Source organism: Corvus brachyrhynchos, unplaced genomic scaffold, assembly GCF_000691975.1.
Source record: "Corvus brachyrhynchos isolate BGI_N302 unplaced genomic scaffold, ASM69197v1 scaffold28, whole genome shotgun sequence".
Lineage (NCBI taxonomy): Eukaryota > Metazoa > Chordata > Aves > Passeriformes > Corvidae > Corvus > Corvus brachyrhynchos.
Window position 1 is genome coordinate 9,797,150 of NW_008246058.1, and position 17,763 is coordinate 9,814,912.

The following is a 17,763-nucleotide window of genomic DNA, read 5'->3' on the forward strand; positions in this document are numbered from 1 at the left end:
TCTGATCTCTGTCCAAAATTCAGTGTGCTTCTAAGCTTCCACCTTTCCTCCTTCATCCTGCAAGGACATAGCTCAAGGTGCCCTTTGTTAAAACACACCTGAAGTACTATAATGCACCAGTCTCAGACTTTGGTCTTTGTCCCACGATCCAAAGAGGATATGCCAGTTGCTGCTCCAAACAGACAAACTTATTTTTTTCCCTCTAATGTTACACTTTAAGTCTTATTTATGCCTCACCTGAATCCCGCTGGTGCTATACAGAACTAGGGGAGGACCATCAGCCTCCAAACAGTTAAATAAAAACTCCCATCCTTTTTTTCTGAGTTCAGAAAATGCTCATACCCACACCCATACCCCACTGGAAAGTCTCACCTCAAAACACGCCGGTGAGGAAGGCATGCAGCTCATATACTATGGGTAAAATAGCAGACGCTTGAATTCGAGCTTATGGTATAGGAACCTAGTCAGGTCCTTTCTGGGCTGAAGGGATGGATGTTCATAATCCCATTACACATTTTCTTTCCAACCCAGGAACAGAAAAAGCCTTTCTTTAATATTCAGCTTAAGAGGTATCCAACATGCCCTGCTGCTGAAGATGCTGAGGCTCAGGCACTGCCCCCTTCCCACCAGAGATTCATCTCTATCCTTCACAGAATCACAGAATGCATCAGGTTGGAAGGGACCACAGTGGGTCACCTGGTCCAAACTCCCTGCTCAAGCAGGGTCATCCCAGAGCACATGGCACAGGATTGCATCCAGGCAGCTCTTTAATATCTCTAGGGAGGGATACTCCACAACCTCTCTGGGCAATCTGTTCCAGTGCACACTCATCTGCACAGTGAAGAAGTCCTTCCTCATGTTGAGGTGGAACTTTCTGTGCATCAATTTCTCCCTGTTGCCTCTTGTCACCCTTGCTTATGTCCTCTCACAAGGCTGTTCCTAACTTCTAGTTACACATTTCTCCTTCCTTTCTCTGCAAATCAACTCTCTCTCCTAAATCCCAAACTTCAGAAACATGTTCAGCACTGTTTCACGTATGTCCCATATAGAAAGTGAGTATTTTGCTCCAAATCCCTTCAGACAAATCAACGCAGGACCTGGCAAGCGTGAACAACTACAGCACAGTCAAGGAAAGGATGATTTTTCTGTCATCCTGGCAGGTCAATCCTCCACAGTCAAGACTATCAGTGAAGGCAATCAAGTCCAGCTTTCAGCCAAGAAAAAAAAAAAAAAGCATAAGGCCAACATCAAAATATGAAAGAGAAAAGGAGGAGCATACGGCAGCAAGAAGGAAAGAGAACAAGTGCACACAGGGGTGTAAAGGATCCCTCAAGGAACTCAAACCAATTGAAAAGATAGTAACAGAGCAGCAGCTTCAGGAAGTTTAGCAAAAGTGTTTCCGTATTTGTCAAGGATAAAAATCAAGATACAGGAAGGAGGAAAGAAGAGAGAGCACAGGAAAAAGATGAAGCTGGTAACAATGCATAGGTTATCACCATTCAAGAGACTTCCTCCAAGAGCAGTGGCCTCCCTACTGGCACCATGTCAACACAGGGCAGAGATGGGAGGAATCTCTAGAGCAGCTGTGCTCAGGTTTGGCAGGTAGATGGAAGGAAGAATAGCAAAGCAGTACACAGCAGGAAGGAAAATAATGCAGGACTCTCACGCAGAAGGTGGCAGCACCCAAGGGTTTTTAAAATGGCAGAAGGCTCAAAAATCAATGTGTTTTCATGATATATTCAGGGGCTTTGTTTGCAACTTAGTAACTAGCCCACCTGTTGTTATTTTTAATAAATAGTATTGATTTACATCTGTTTTATATTTATATTGTCTCAAATACAGCAACAGTAATCACTAAATTTTTTAAAATGAGACATAGCTTCCAACAGATTTCCCCTTAAACAGCCAATTTCCTTGCCTTGTGTCAGCAATAGTGCAAGAATTGGTACCTCCTTGCTTACTGAGTGCTGTTGAAAGGACAAACACAGATTGTTATTAAAGCTTATTCATAAACTTTCTGATCTCCCATCCCCTATCAGATACTTTGGAGGTGTGTAGCAGGAGCCAATTTGCTTGCCATACTGCTGCACTGAAGTCTGCACTTGAAGTAATCCATTCTACTCCAGCCAGAACACTTGTGGAGAAAACATGCATGGCAGTGCTGGCTTCAAAATATATTTTAAAATTTAACATCTGAAAATTGCTGTCAAATCAGTTGACTTGTGCAAGATTTGAACCTATATGACAAGTATACTAAACATTTTTAAACTTTTCTCTGTGACTAAAGCCATTAAAAGTAATTCTTACTGTCTTGTTTTCTCAATTACTTATACTCTATGCAAAACTTGTGCCAGAACCTACTAGAACTTAGTTAAAAATTCTATTTTTGTAGGCAGGAAAGATCTAGTCACATGCCCCTCCTCCACTTCCCATTCTCTTAGACATCCTGTGCTGTCCCCCTCGACGCACAGGGAACAAGTCTCATGTGCGAAATGTGCTGAGGTCACTCATCTGTCATAAGGGAAGAAATCCATACAACCCATGAATTGAGGGATAATAGCATCCACAAAACAGAAGCTGGAACAGGCATCACTGAAGCACTGGGCTGGACACAGGAAGCACACAGACCCCGCACCTCCCATACACCTCTTTCCAGCAGACCTTAAACTTCTCTTCTTCACTAAAGCACAGCTGCCTTCTATTGCACATTTACCATTCCCACTGCACCAGGGGAATTACAGTGTAAATACATACAGTAAGTGTACCAAAAATGCAGTTTGAAAAGTGCTTGTAACTGAACTGAGAATTGTCACACTAGCTTTATTAACGGAAGACACGATTTTTTTTCCTTCAATTACACTAACTATGCAACAAGTATAAGGTGTGAGGATTCCTATCTGTAAGAATAATTTCTGCTAGAAATACAAATTTACCAATACAAGTAAGTGATTAAAATGCTCCCTTACATCTGCAAGGTCAGCCTTTGTAGGAAAGGTGCACCACTCTTGTGTAGTGATGCCACTGCTGGTAGTCACTGCAGTGTTGCATGTAAATGGGAGCACAGGAAGCTGGAAGTGGCAAAGTGACAAGAAATCCACTTTCAATGTTCAGCTGTAACTTGTGTTCTACTATTGCATAACCTACCAGGAGCATATCTTGAGTTGCAGGTCATCCATAACCAGTTATTTTCTTCTACACAGGTCAATATGATCTCCCATGGAAAACTCTCAAGTGTTTACATATACTTTGATAAAAGAGCAAAAGCAGACATTCTTTATCACGCAGGAAGCAAAGGTTTCTTTAAAACTGTTTAATTACATGTTTCAGGTAAGCACAGACAATACAGGTAGATTTCCCACCACTCAATATTTACATTCTTTTCTCTAGGCTTGAGCTGTTCATTAAGAGTGTTTTTCAATCACCATCCTTGTCAATCACTTTTGCTGCAAAGAAGGGTGCTGGGAAAGAACTATTGCAGGAAACATTCCATCAAGGCATGATTTTCTGTGGGGCTTTTCTCCTTTAAGAACTACGTCCTAGTAGTTCAAGATATTTTGGGAAAATCCTGGCTTCCAAGATGACCTGAAGAATGCATTGAAACCAAGCAGTGTGTTGAAGTCCTATAAATAGTTAAATCAATACCAATACATATGTTGTAGAGCTGAAATTCTCTTTCCACTGGCACTGCCATTGCTGCCTGGTTTCTGTTAGGACAGTTTTACACCAATTTTGTTCTGTTCCTTTTTCATTAGCCTTTGTGCCTCTTTCTCCATTTTCTTTCGCTGTTGTTCTGCTGCTCTTTTTTCCCTTTCTGCTATCTTCTGTTGTCTGTAATTAAAGAAAACATGAACTACTAAATAACAGACATTCAATTTTCAGCATGGTCATACCTTAAGGTTCTGTCAATACACAGATTATTATAATTTATAAAAAAAGAACTTCAGTCTACTGTCATTCTCAGAACACTCAATCTTTCACTGTGCTGAAGTCCTTTTTTCAGATTAATCCAGAACTGTAGAATATTCTGAGTTGGAACCCACAAGGATCATCAAAGTCCAACTTCTGGCCTGCACAAGGCCATCCCCATGAATCACACCATGTGCCTGAGAGGGTTGTTCAAATACTTCTGTCAGGCTTGGTGCTGTGACCTCTTCCCTGGGGAGCCTGTTCCAGTCATCAACCACCCTCTGGGTGAAGAACCTTTTTACAACATCCAACCTAATCCAATCTAGTTTTAGTCAATAATATTTGTTCAATTATTTTGCAGTTTTAAAGCCACTAGCTTCTCAAAGATTCAGGGTAAGTGAATCAGTGAGAGTATAGGACAGTTATAAGGCCTAGAGCAAAAACTAAAAGTCTATCTAATGCATTCAGCAGCAGCTCAAAAGTTTTGGCATTTTTGGTGGTTTGGGGTTTTTTTTTTGAGATTGTCACCCATTATTGTACATTCCAGCTGACAGCTGACAGAGCTGTCAGTCTAGCAATATGCAGAGTAATAATATTTGCCACATTACAGTAGCAGATTTTTGTATTTCCCACATATCTGAACTGATGCAAAAGAGAGGAAGTGCTATGCACACCAGCCAATATGTAGAGGCAGTAGAGTTTCAAAAAGCCACATGGTGTTAATGCTGCTGTTCATGTGCAATTCTGAAGTGAGGGATCATGGCAGCTGCCTTTCTTTCCCTGGGATGACCCACAGGACACAGAGCTCCTGCGCACGGCAGCTGTTCTGCACCCTCTATGGGCCAAGAACCTGCATTCAGTTCTGCCCAGAGACAGACCTTCACCTCATCTCAGACACAGCAACTGGCCAACAAAAAATACAAACAAGTAGCTGCTATAAACTAAAAACATGTGAGCTCAACTGCTTCCACTGGGAAAAAAACTTCGTTGGTAATATAAAGTCTGAAGTTGCAGATAGGTATCTAAAATTTGCAGAAGAAATGAAGTGCCAACTAACTCAAGTTAACTGAAAATCCAGTTTATCATCCACTACACCAATTCATCCCTGACTGGAAAGTTTCAGTGCATCCCAGCCCAGAAGCTGCCAGAGAATGGGGAAAAAAGAGACTACAGGAACTTCTCAGGCTCTGAGAGCCTACTCCTCAGCACTGTCTTTCTGCATACCTTGATTCCAGGGAGCATTTGACTTACTGTATGTACTCATTTCAACTGTTATGCTTACACATCAACTCACCGGAGACGCCACAGGCATGGCTGATCAGCACTCCGTTACTACACAAAAATTATTCTGGTCTTACTGAGTACCAACAGGTACCAGACACAGCAGGTTAAGGGTGACCCTTACTTTTTCTGCATACTCATTTCATTCTCCAAAAGCACCACTGGAATATAGTCAGCATTAGCACTCCGGAATGTTGGGGGACTCTGTCCTCTATTTGGCAGTCTGAAATGTTATAAATGTTTCTTTCAAGTGTTACCCTTATGCATTTAGTCACCAGAGAGGCCACAGGATCTGCAGATCATTTTGCAGACCAAGATGTAGACTTCTAGCATTAAGAAGAGACTCCATACCACTTCCTTACTACAGACTGTTGAAAACAGAGCCAGGCCTGTCCAGTACTATACTTAAGTTTTATGTTAAATGTCAGATGTTAAAGACACCACTGATGTCTACTGCAAGAAAAACTAAACTCAGAAGGTATTTTCTATCAATCTTGCTAAAAATCAGCCAATACTTCACTCGTTTACAGACAAACATTGTCAATTCTGTATCATGAATAAAACAAAGGTTTTACTTTACCCAGCTGCGATACAGCTTAGACAATGACCAACTGTATTGAGGTAGCCAGCCATAGCTGGCCAAGCAGTAAGTCACAGAAACAGCTGGAGCTCTGATCACGTTCTATCTACTGGAAATATTTAGATACACATCCCTTCTATAATAACTACAGTTTGATTCTTTTTACTGAGACCAAAAAGAAATCCTATGTAAATTAACCTTTTTAGTTGAACCCTTTCAATACTAGAGATGAAAGGCTGAAATCTTTAGGATAGGTTCAACCAAATAACATGACACTTTAAAAAATTAAGCTTTTGGGAAACCCCACTGCTATCACCATATAAGAGATCTCTCTTCCTAAGTATTCTAGAGCATGAACCTGACAGATGGCAGACAATATACCTTTGACCATCCTGGAAATATCTACTACATAGATTTTACACTCCAAGAATAAACTGGCACAGACATACACCAGACAATTTTTAGCAGCTAATTTGTATACGACAAATCCCTGCTTCAGAGAGTTTGAGTACTACTTTTGATAGTCCTAAAAACATCTGTAATGGAATGTAGCATGGGTTAAGTAAAGTAGAATGCAGCCTCTGCAGTTAGCAAAAGTAGCTATTTCATTTCTCAGTTAAAAAGAATAAATCAGTATTTTCACTGCCTTTCATTTCAGTCTCAGCAGACTGCACTTGAGCTGTTAAGAGATCTTACTGAGCCTATTTATATTCTTTACAGGAAAAAGTACTATCCTTGGAACAAAAACAGTCCAAAAGCACATCATTCATATCACAAAGCTTGTATTTTGGTACAAAACCTGAAACAGTAATGAAGTTAAAAAAAAAAAGACAAGGTATTGACCAGAATGTACACATTCAGATACCTGATTAAGTTTACAAAAATATTTGCATTACAACCCTATTCTCACATGTTAAGCCGCTGCAGAACACGACACAGAGATAATCAATTGAATCAATTCTAATTATGATTAGCACATTGAAAATGGCTGGTAACTTTCCTCGTCTTATTACACAGATTGAAAAAGTAAATTTTTCAAAACATTAAAATAAATAGTTGATCAAAATACTTTTTTTTCCAAAACACCTATTTTCCTTAGAATGATTTTTTAATGCATCATGTCTTTACTTCATATTATCACTATTTAACCACAAAAGCCATGTACTTGTGATTTAATGAGTAGAATTAGAACAGCCTAGGAAGCTAAAGCTATCTGAGGCTGGTTATCTGATGATGTAGCAAGCAATAAAGTTTGACAAAACTGTAAGTCACAACCAGTTCAAATCATTGTGTATGATTAATTTAAACTCAATTTGCATCTCTTTACCTTCCATACTCCTTAAAGGAAATGAAAGTAAAAAAGAACACAAACTGAACAGAAGAAGTATTCACACCAACTTTGTGCAAGACTTTGATTTTACATTCAGCCTTATCAGCTAGTTTAGTTAAGTTAGCAAGAAAAGCTTAGCTCCTACAGGGATTCCAAGCATATACTTACCACTTCACCTTCTATCCTGAACTATTTTTACCTTAAGCACGATTATGAAACTTTTTATAAGGACATCAAGAGGTATTTTACTTCATCAAGCTGAAACATGATCTGAACACAATAAATTGTTGGGATTGGTGGGGCTTTGTTGGGGTAGGGGTTTTTTAGCACCCGCATGTGTGTGTTAATGTGTTGTTCCAATGTTCCAGTGATCTTCATATTTCCCCTACTATCTCATCTACTAAATTAATTAGATCCAAAATGTCTTCTGCTGAGTACCAGTTACACAGAGATTAGATGCATAAAAATAATTTGTCTTAAGAGGCATTTAACAATTCTTGGCACTTACCAGAAAGGGGTCAGATAAACAAAAGTGACTCTTTTACATGTAAAACCTTTACATAGTGTTATATTAATTTCAATTACCTAAGAACTTCTTCTGCCTGCCAAGCAGCATCTTCCTCTTCTTCCCAGGCATTAGTATTTTCTTGCCAAGTATCCAGGTCTCCCAGTTCAGGCTGAAACAAAAGAGAAGTTCTAAGCACATAGAAAAATTAGATAAAACATTGGTGTGTGACTGCCAGAGTAGCTCCTGGATGACAGTAAAGTTTCCTTAACATTTATTTTTAACCTATTTATTTTTAACCTTAATGCTTCAGACTTTCAGAAATATTTCAGGTATTGCAGTGCTTCTCATCTTATTGTCTATGCTGTTTTCCCTGCTCTAATACTGAGTTTTTTCAGTTGTCAAAGGTTTTTTTGAAGAAAGGCAGGAAGGAAGTAGTGGAGTGCATTTTTAGCAAGAGGAACATAAATTGTGCAGATTATATGAGTAGGCAATGTAAAAGATTTCTGGAGGTTGCATGGACAAACCAACATGTACATCCACATGTTTTTATGTCCAGTATCAGTCGAGTGACACTTTTACTCACTGAAAGTCCTTTCCTGAACTATTTTCATTACAAACAGTACAAGGAGGTGGTATGACCGTTCTATACTGCTTCCTGCCTGCACCCTTTTGTGCACAATGTTAATCAAAGGAGAAGCACTGTTAAAGAAGGCAAAGGGCAAGGGAGGGAGAGTATCTCCTGCTAACTGAGAGGCTGTTAGGTCATCAGGCAATTTTTTCAAAGGCTAAGGAGCAAAAATTAGGAGACTGTTACATTACAATCCCTACAGAAAGGAAGGGAAAAGCAGAAGGTTAAAAATAGGTCCAAGATAATAAAGCAAAGGTAACTCAGAGGCTTTCAAAAAAGCCTTCTACTCTTTTGTTAGTAACTTACTGTGTAAAATCCAAAACGTATAGTTCATTGTTTTAGCAGATTTGCAAGCATGTAAGTACATGGAAGCTTCTTACCTTTTTATCACTGGTCGGTCAAGTTTCTCAGCAGAACATATTGGACTACTTCATTCTTCACTCAATTTTAAAACAATTTAAATTATTCCACAAGACCTTAGGCAGACTATTCCTTCCCCTACAGAACATCATTTAACCGACAAGTACAAGATCAATATTTAGAGCATACTTACAGATTGGTGAATAAAAGGAATATCTTGTGTAGCTGCTAATCTGCTAGAGAATCCTGTGTTTCCCTCTGGAATCCCAAAATTTAAAGGCTCTCGTTTTTTAATAACTATCTGAAAATATTCAAAAAAAGGAACAAAAAGTGGTAAATCAAAGCACTGCACAGATTCCTTGGTGATCATGTATCTCTGTGCCTGTGAAGGTTCAGCCACACAACACCTCACTGTGCCTCAAACCTAGTCAGGTTCTGAAAGCTGCACAGCCAAATGAACTGATAAGTGAAAGATGCTAAACGCAAAAGACAAGAACTCCTCCTGCCCCCACTATCTTTTTCTTTAGTTGCATGGAAACCTGTGACTATATCAAGACAGAGAATAGGCACAAAGGATCATAGATCAAATAGCCACATCTCCCAGTACTCATAAAAGCTACCAATTCCTTGGAGAAATCCTGCTTCTGTGACAGGTCACTTCAAGGTACTACTTTTGAGGACAGTGCTGTCTGCACAGTTCTACTGCACTATAATGCCAGCTCTCTCAGCTACTCCAGTAGTGTATCTGTGCAGTTTCAATAGCCGCAAATTCTCTAGTAACATCAACTAGTAAAGCTCTGTACTGGTTTGGCTGAAAAATGGTGCTTTTCCCAAAACAGTTGCCAAGATCACGTATCCCTCATTTGTCTTGACCTCAAGTCATGAACTTTGTTTAGCCTACTTTGAGTCTCTGCTGCTTCCCAATGAGGCAGATCCACAGCTCCACTGCCTGTACAAACGCTAGCATCAATCCAAGAAAGGAAACAGGACTAGACAATCCTACTGAGCAATGACGGCCTCTGTTATTTGACTGAGGTTCTGTTTCCAAATAGATGAGTATAGATGAGTGGCAACACAAATAGACTCTGCCTCAAATCGCAGGGTTTTATCGAGACATTCAGTGGAAATACAAATTCATCATGAATGGGGTTAACTGGGACAAGTTAACAGAGATGTTCTTTACAGTGCCTGCAGTCATCCCTAGAGATACATTTAAACTAAACCCAGCATACAGTACTCAAACAGCATGGACTCTTCCTATGTTTTGTTCTGAACCTGAAGCTCATTCTGTTAGGCAAAAAATGTCAAGAGATATAAAGGAGAAATCTACCTCTCCCTAGTCCTCTTCTGTCCCTCAGATTTTGGGAAATCAAAATCCTTAGAATTTAGTCCACAGGATATTGCAGATCTTGAATGTACAGAAAACTGACACCAGTATCACCTCCAGTTCATAGGACCACAGGAAGAATCAGTTTGGAAGGGGCCTCAGAAGGTTTGTAAACCAACCTTCTCCTGAAAGCTCTGAGGCTGATGAAAGTACTTTGGGCTTATCCACTTGGGGCTTAAAAAACTTCCAGAGATGGAGGCTGCACAACTTCTCTGGTAAACTGTTCCAGTACTTGTGAGGTTTTCCAATTGGCTCAAAGGCCTGTAAGTACCCAGCTGGAAGATTTACACATAAAAACAATACCTGCAATCACCAGATTTTAATCAGCATTTATTTACAATGTTGATGCTCCTGTAGATATGCCCTTCTGTCTTGTCTCCATAGTAAAAATGGATATTTGAAGAACAAGCTATTTTGAAATACCAGTTCCCTAATTCCAGCCTCCCCAATATAACTTGGTGAAACAAATAATCATTGTTTTCTGAAACAGCAGGGCTGCTCCTTCAGACTTCAGTAGAGCAAGACATGGAATGTCTTTGTTCAAATAAGGATATGAACACAAGTGACTAGAGGGTTCTCACATTATACTTTCCAGAACTTCTAGACTATGAAACTATTCATAAGTTTCTAATAGAAGATTAAGGATGTGAACATGTGATGACATCATATTTGTTAAGATCTCAAAGATCTTAACATTGAACACGTTAAACTATACACTGACATCTATTCTCATTTACCAACAACACCTTCTGTAAGTTGCCAATTTACTTACAGCCTATTTTAAAGCAAGGAAAACCCTCCGTAAGTACAGTTGAAAGTGGAATACTTACTTTTTGAGTTTTTCTTATAGTTGGTGTCATATCTTTGAAATAATCAGGTTCCATTTGTTCCAAAGAATTTTGCTGAGCAGCCACATTACCATTGCCACCTTCAATCTTCACACTTGTAGGTGCATCTTCATCCCATGAGGACCAGTCTTCTACTTCAGGCTGAATATGAGTATATGGTAAAAGTTAATATTAATTATGTGCAGGTAAAAACTTGTCTTTTTATATCTTGCTAAGATATATACCTAATACTATATAGCATATATAATAGTATTATATCTTTCTTGGATATATACCAATCCAATATTGTAGGACTTGTATAATCACCCTGTTAAGAGATTAAGTTACCTACCACTTTAACAATTACCTGTTTGGGAACAGATGAATAATCCACTGTGGTTGGCAAAGTTATTTGGTCTCCACTTAACTTTCGCCCTCTTCCAGACCTGAAAGAAAAATGTAGGATTCCTCCAAGCTCTGAAAACATGAGCACTAAGTTTAAAAAAAACAAAAAAGGAAGTCTGAGAACAGCACTACTGAAAATAGTCATGGCTAAAACATTTAGTGCTTCAATTACCTTTGTGTTAATTATTGTCAGTAGTAAGTCTGCTAGGCAAAGGAATTTCATCATGAACTTAAAGTGGTGCTCACAAGAATTTCAAAGTGCAATTTACTTTTCTAATTGCAGTGAAATAGAGGAGAAATAATTCTGAGAAATATGAAAATGGACTAACTTGCATAATTCAGTTACAATTTTTAGATTGTCAGTGCTTATGAAGCAAGCGCTAGCGATCTACATTTGTCAAAGAACCATTTCTACTGTAAAATGAGAAATTTTTCTATTTGTCTTAAATTTTAAGCTGTGTCTAACAAAGCTTTCTGAGCTGCTTGACTTGAAAGCCCCTCTAAAGCTCTTTTTCCTTCAAAGTCTAAACAGGGGTAGTACAAGATTATGCAAGTCAACAGCTTTTGTTCAAGTCACGCTTCTACTTAAAGAATACTGTTTCAATGTATTTCAGCAACTATATAAAATAATTTTAACTGAAAACAACAGTAATGCACTAATTGCAAATAAACCACCTGGATATTTACTTCATGACAGCGTTCAAAGATCAGAATAATAATTAAAATATTCTTAGCTGACATGCACTGCATTTTAACACCTTACAACAGAATGCAACTCAGGCTCACACTTAAGTTTTCCCCAAAGAACGCAAGCTCCTACAGCAAAGCAGTCATGTAATTGACCTTATGTAGCTTAGAAAATTGAAGGGTTTTTTCTTACTACTGATGAGAATAAAACTGGGAAACTTCAATTTCTAGTTTCTATCCATTCGTTTTAGTATTAGAGAACATACTATCAACTCTGACTAGTTGAATTGCTTGTAATATCACCTCTGCTGTATGCTGGTGAGTGACTAGATGTATTTTTTCTACTTTAGACCAAAAATATTCCCCCTTAGGAAAGGTCAGGCGTTATCATCAAATTTTTAAGTTTTATATAATTAACTCTAGTCCCTTTACAAACTGTTCATTTAAGTTGAAAAGCAACAGAGCTTAGGTGTAAAGGAAGGTGAAAACACTGTTCCCTCAAACACATTAGAGACTTCCAGTTGACAAGATTTACTTCACACCTCTAAAGGAAACTGAAGCTTGGAGACATCCTCCTTCAGACCTGTACAACATACACATCTTTAATACTATTTATAGTTAATACTATTCTAAGCCATCTCTTATGCACTTAGTTTCTCTATTTATATGATCTAGAAGACTCTAACAAGTGGCTTGTAACAAACACTCATGAAGTCAAAATGGTTACCCCAAGAAGACTGAAGGTAGAAGGAAAGAGCTTTTGTCATACAACATCGGAAAGAATGTGGTACCCAGAGCAGCACTGAGGAAGGCTACGTATCTCCACTTCTAGCAAGGGAACAAGATGCTTATAAAACAGCTGCTCCACAGCCATCATTAGATACTGACCACTGCTCTGAATGCCAAATGCCTCAAGAATTCTTTGGTTTGTTTCTCCCTACTAATAAGCAGCATCCAGAGTTCTCAGTTGGATAACTAGAGATTTTAAATGGAAGGAAGTGTCATCTCTTTTTATACTTACACCTTTTATTTCCTGAAAACTGGATTCAAGCAGGCTGCCGTTTATCAAGAAAATATTTAACTAAAGAAAGAACTAGTACTGTATGTAACCTCTGTGCTGCCTAGAAAGTTTCACAATCTCAACAGACACTGGTTCAAATGAAAACCTAATGTAAGCCATGTAATCTAAGTACTAGCTCATATCCATTGAATTAAAATGCATGTTTAATTAAATCACATTTGCTGGTTATTAAACATAGTTATATGCAGGGGTGCATTACAGGAAAACAAAATTTATCAAGCTACACTTTGCAGCTGACAGTAAACAGAAGAAACATCTGTAGTTAGTGGTCTGAATTATTTTGATCCAGTGACTTGTGAAAGATTTAAAATTTTCATTTCTTCAACTAACTGCTCTTCACCAAAGAAAGGGTCTTCTACTTTTTGTACTCTGAAGCAGTTTCTCAGTTGTTCAAGATTACAGTTCATTTAGAAGTTGGAAAAAAGGATGAAAATACTGTCACTACACTTACAAAACAATTATCTGCTCATAAAAAATACCTTTACACTTAGAGAAATGAAGCATCAACATAATATAGAAATTAACATCAACCAGTGTTTTGACTTCCTTCAGAAATTGAACAGCAAGTATTCTTAATTTAATTTGGAATTCAAATCACAGAACTAAAGCTGACACCTATATAATTGTATACAGCATTAAATTTACCAACAAGTCAAGAGCTTCCTCTTATTCTTGGAATACGTAAAAGCGAAGAGGAAATAAACAGTTATTTTGTGTCTACCACAAATTCTGTATGTGCTTTAAACTCACTGGCAAAGTAGTTGTCATCATACACAAAAGGAGAATACAATGCTCTAGACTGCTTTTTGTTCACGTAAACAACATGCTGCAAAAGTGGCAGGAAGCACCATAGTTCATATGACAGCACAGTGCCAAGATCACCTGCCTCAGGTACCCTGCTAATGTATTACTGAACTCTCTTACTCCACAACATTAAACTCTTGAGTGTTTTTAGACTGCTTCCAAGTACTATGCTACAGCACTCATGAGTCTACAACTCAAAAGAAAACCACATTTAACTTAAAAAAGTGCAAAAAAGAAGACATTATTCATCATTAAAAAGAAAAAAAATGTGGTTCCCTTGAACTTTAATCACCGTCCTCCAAACTTTTGAAAGAATTTTCAATAGGCAGAAGAATCTAAAGTCTCAGGCAACTGTTTTTTGACAAACAGGATGAGAATTGCTTACATTTATAATGAAAGCCTACTGACTGATGACAGAGTGGATGCTCCCATTAACTGAATCTCTTAAAACATGAACTATCACTTGCCAAGTACTTTTCGAAAACGTGCAGCACAGCTTTTCAAGTCTGACATGGCCATTTTAAGACCCTGTCAATAGCTGTTTACAAAACCTCATTCGGCTACCATACAATAAAATACACTCACAAATACACTACACAGACTTTTGGCACTCTGAACAAATATGCAAATTAAAGAATGAATTTGATTTAGTTTTCATCTGTCTTGATTGTTTTTCAATTAGTAAAATCAGAACTGTTTAAAGTGGTGGGTGGGTGCTGGGAGAAGAAAAGAAGTGCAAGAACCTGTAATTGAAAAACTAAAAAAGAAAAGGTAACCAAGTTAAATAAGACACGTTTACCTGCATATTAACTTTTTAATGAAAGAAAGCACTGCTGCCAGGCAAGTACAGACTTTAAAGAGTCGAAACTGTGTTATGGCCATGGTGAGAAACCCTTCCTGCAAAAGAAAAAAGTGAGATGCAGAGGATTATACATCTTTATACAGTACTTAAAGCCAATTATCTCAGCTGCTGCTAAGCAAGGAGCATTCCGTGAAACTATATTAATGCAAGTAAAGAGAGCAGGTACCTGGAGCAAAGATGCTACCTGCCAGCTATCAGGATATTTTACTGATGCAAATAATACAAGTATCTAATATACATGGCCTTTAAAGAAACAGCACAAAACCACAGCTAAAGTCACAGTTAAAGAGACTCTTAAAGGGGAAGCACAGGCAACTGTTTGCAGTGCGTGTGCAGCCGGTCTGTTTCAGACACTACCAGTGGCACTGGACACTGGCAGTGCAAAACAGAACAATCATCAGAGAGAAGCTCTTGCTTGCTTGAGCATGTCTTGCATATACAAATTACAGATGTATTCAGTAAGTGAAACCCCAAAATTGGTCGTTTAAATTTACCTTCCATTTTGCTGGAAATGTATGATGAGAACAAATATTGCTTATTTTAGAACTAGTCTCACTGAAAAATTATCATCAAAGAAAGACTATTCATCCTATGTGCACTATTGCACCAGCTAACCCACAGAGCTATTGATTATTTCTGTGCCTGACTGGATCATGACAGCAAACACAGCCAAGAAAAAATTCATCTTTGGCTGAAGCCACTCCTGTTTGTAGCTATTTTTTCAGTTGACAATTTGATAATCTAGAGAATTTATACTCATCATATCACATCATTCCAACACACCATCTTGAACAGCTACAGACTGACTCAGAATAATCTGCTGGAATTCAAGGATCCTTTGTCTCTTCTACAGGTGAACATTTCAGAGCAAAGACTAAGAGGTTAGGCTTCACAAATAGCTTTCTTATATACATCTACACTTGTAACAACATTTTCTGTTGCAAGTTTAACATACCTCCTGGTGAGAAGAGAAGGCAGCCCTGTGACATTTTCCTCAGGCCATGAGTATTCCATGGAAGGACAGCTTGATTTCAAATATGCTATGGCATTTAAATCACTTTTTATATTCCAGGCTTTAAGTTAGGAAGAGTCAGGAAGGTGGACCATTAGGTAGGCTGCTCCAATACTGTCCTGAGGATTTTATTAAAAAGGTACATAATGGGATTCGTGAGCTTCACGGAGCATAGATTTATTTTTATTGGTGCTCATTTGTTAGATAATGTAACTACTGTTAAACACTGGAATTGTATACTACTGGAAATATTGTTTCACATATTGTCCAGAACAGGAATTTCTGTTACTGAAAAATCATACAGGGGCTATTAAACAAATGAGCCCTTTAATTGCAAAATGGAAGGCTTAAGTCAACAGCAACCACCAAATTACAGACTGCGCTACCGAGCTGTAGCTCAGGAGAAAGGCCTCATAGGACACGTATCACCTCTACTTCAACATTTGTGTTATCTTAGTTCATTTCATGGGAGACTTAAAAATGTAGAGGACTTTATAGAGGTTGGATTATATAGATCTAACCTCTATAAAGTAGATCTATATAGATTATATAGATTATATAATATTATATATTATATATATATAGAGGTTGGATTGGCTCTTTATCTAACAGAATTAGAAAGCAGTCAGTTCCCACAAAGAAGCAAGAACAGACATTGTCTGACATGTTTAGCTTTCAGTTTAACAGACTGGACCATCAATTCATATTATGCTCAAGCACTTCCTTACCTTTGAGAATGAACAATGTTGACCATATCTAGATGACAGAAGAATGCATCAGTCAAGAATTTGATGATTCGGAAATAATGAAAGTTAGTGAAAGAAAAGTGAATAGTAATTAGATGGAAAGTTCTCTATCCTAAAGGTAGAAATTACTGCAAACTAACACTGAATTGGTGAAAAAAAATGCTATTTTTAGGAGAGGCAGCTAGAAGTTATCTAGGGGATAGCTGGGATGTGAGGCATGAAGAGCACATGACCTGCTGAAGTGATTATAAAAATACATTGTTTCTGAAAAGAAGCTTGTTTAGAAGCTCACTCCACCCTACCAGCTTGGGGGGCAGGAGGGAAGGAGTAGAACAGTACTCAATATTAGCGAGAGTAAAGCTCTTTTCCCTTGTTCAGGCTGTCTAACTGCTACACTGGACAGTACAGATCGATCCTAATTTTAAAAAACTCCTAACTATTGACTGAGAAGGTTTTAGGAAGCCACCAAAACCCTTATTATTTATGCCTAAAGTCAAGGAATTAGGAAGATTACTAAATGCAAAACTAAAACCAGAACAATGTTCAAGTGTGTCAGTTACAAATACATATATGTGTACATATAAATGAGCCCAGTTTTCCACTCATCTCCATTTTTTCATATATCAAATCGTATACTGTACTGAGTTCTCAATATAAACAACTGAAAAAAACAGAATCCACAAGGATGCTGGCTTGCAGAGTCAGTAGACTTGTGAAGCCCACTGCTGACAAGAATTAACCACCAGAAGTTAATCCATTTGCCAGGTCATTCCCATACATGAATGACTACACTTCCAGTATCTCCCGTGTGTGCATCTGGCAGAGTTCAATAGCTATCACCATTCCCCATGACAATCAGGTAACTTGCACCTCTCCACTTTCCTTGTGGAGATTTTCCAAGCAATGATTTCAGAATTAAAACGAGACATATGGCCACTTAACATATTTGTGACAGAGCTGCATTTCATTTCAGCTGAGCTAGAATTAGGCCCTTGTTGGGGTTTTAGTTTAGTCTTAGTTTTTTCCTGTTAAAGGAATTTTCTCCCATATGCATGTTGCTAGGGGACAAATAGCTGTACTTAAGAAAGACAAAAAGGGGAGTGGGGCGGGCCTGGCTACTCCTTTGTCTACACCTGGGTGTGGGGGTCATTCGCCCTGAGCGTCCAGAGAGAGAAGCTGCAGAGAAAGGAGCTGCTGCTTCTTTCTTTTTGGCCGTTCTTTCTTCCTGCTGGAAACAACGCCGGGACCCCAAAAGCCGTTTTCCCTGCCCTGCTGGAGACCGAGCTGTGGCTGCCCTGCTCCGCTGCTGCTTCGAGCTTTCGCTACGCTGTAGCCCTGCTCGCCCTGCCTGCCTGGGCC

At 38.5% G+C, this 17,763-nt stretch overlaps 1 protein-coding gene across 1 annotated transcript; it reads right to left on the reverse strand.

The window, feature by feature from the left end:
- Positions 1-3,290: 3,290 nt before the first annotated feature.
- Positions 3,291-17,383, reverse strand: EBAG9 (estrogen receptor binding site associated, antigen, 9). Its single transcript, XM_008642639.2, has 8 exons — positions 16,387-17,383; positions 15,602-15,777; positions 14,584-14,681; positions 11,175-11,253; positions 10,811-10,969; positions 8,787-8,894; positions 7,683-7,774; positions 3,291-3,828 (listed from the first exon to the last, which is right to left on the reverse strand). Exons 3-8 carry the CDS (start codon positions 14,664-14,666, stop codon positions 3,708-3,710), a joined length of 642 nt encoding a protein of 213 aa, XP_008640861.1. The 5' UTR covers positions 14,667-14,681; positions 15,602-15,777; positions 16,387-17,383; the 3' UTR covers positions 3,291-3,707.
- Positions 17,384-17,763: the final 380 nt, after the last annotated feature.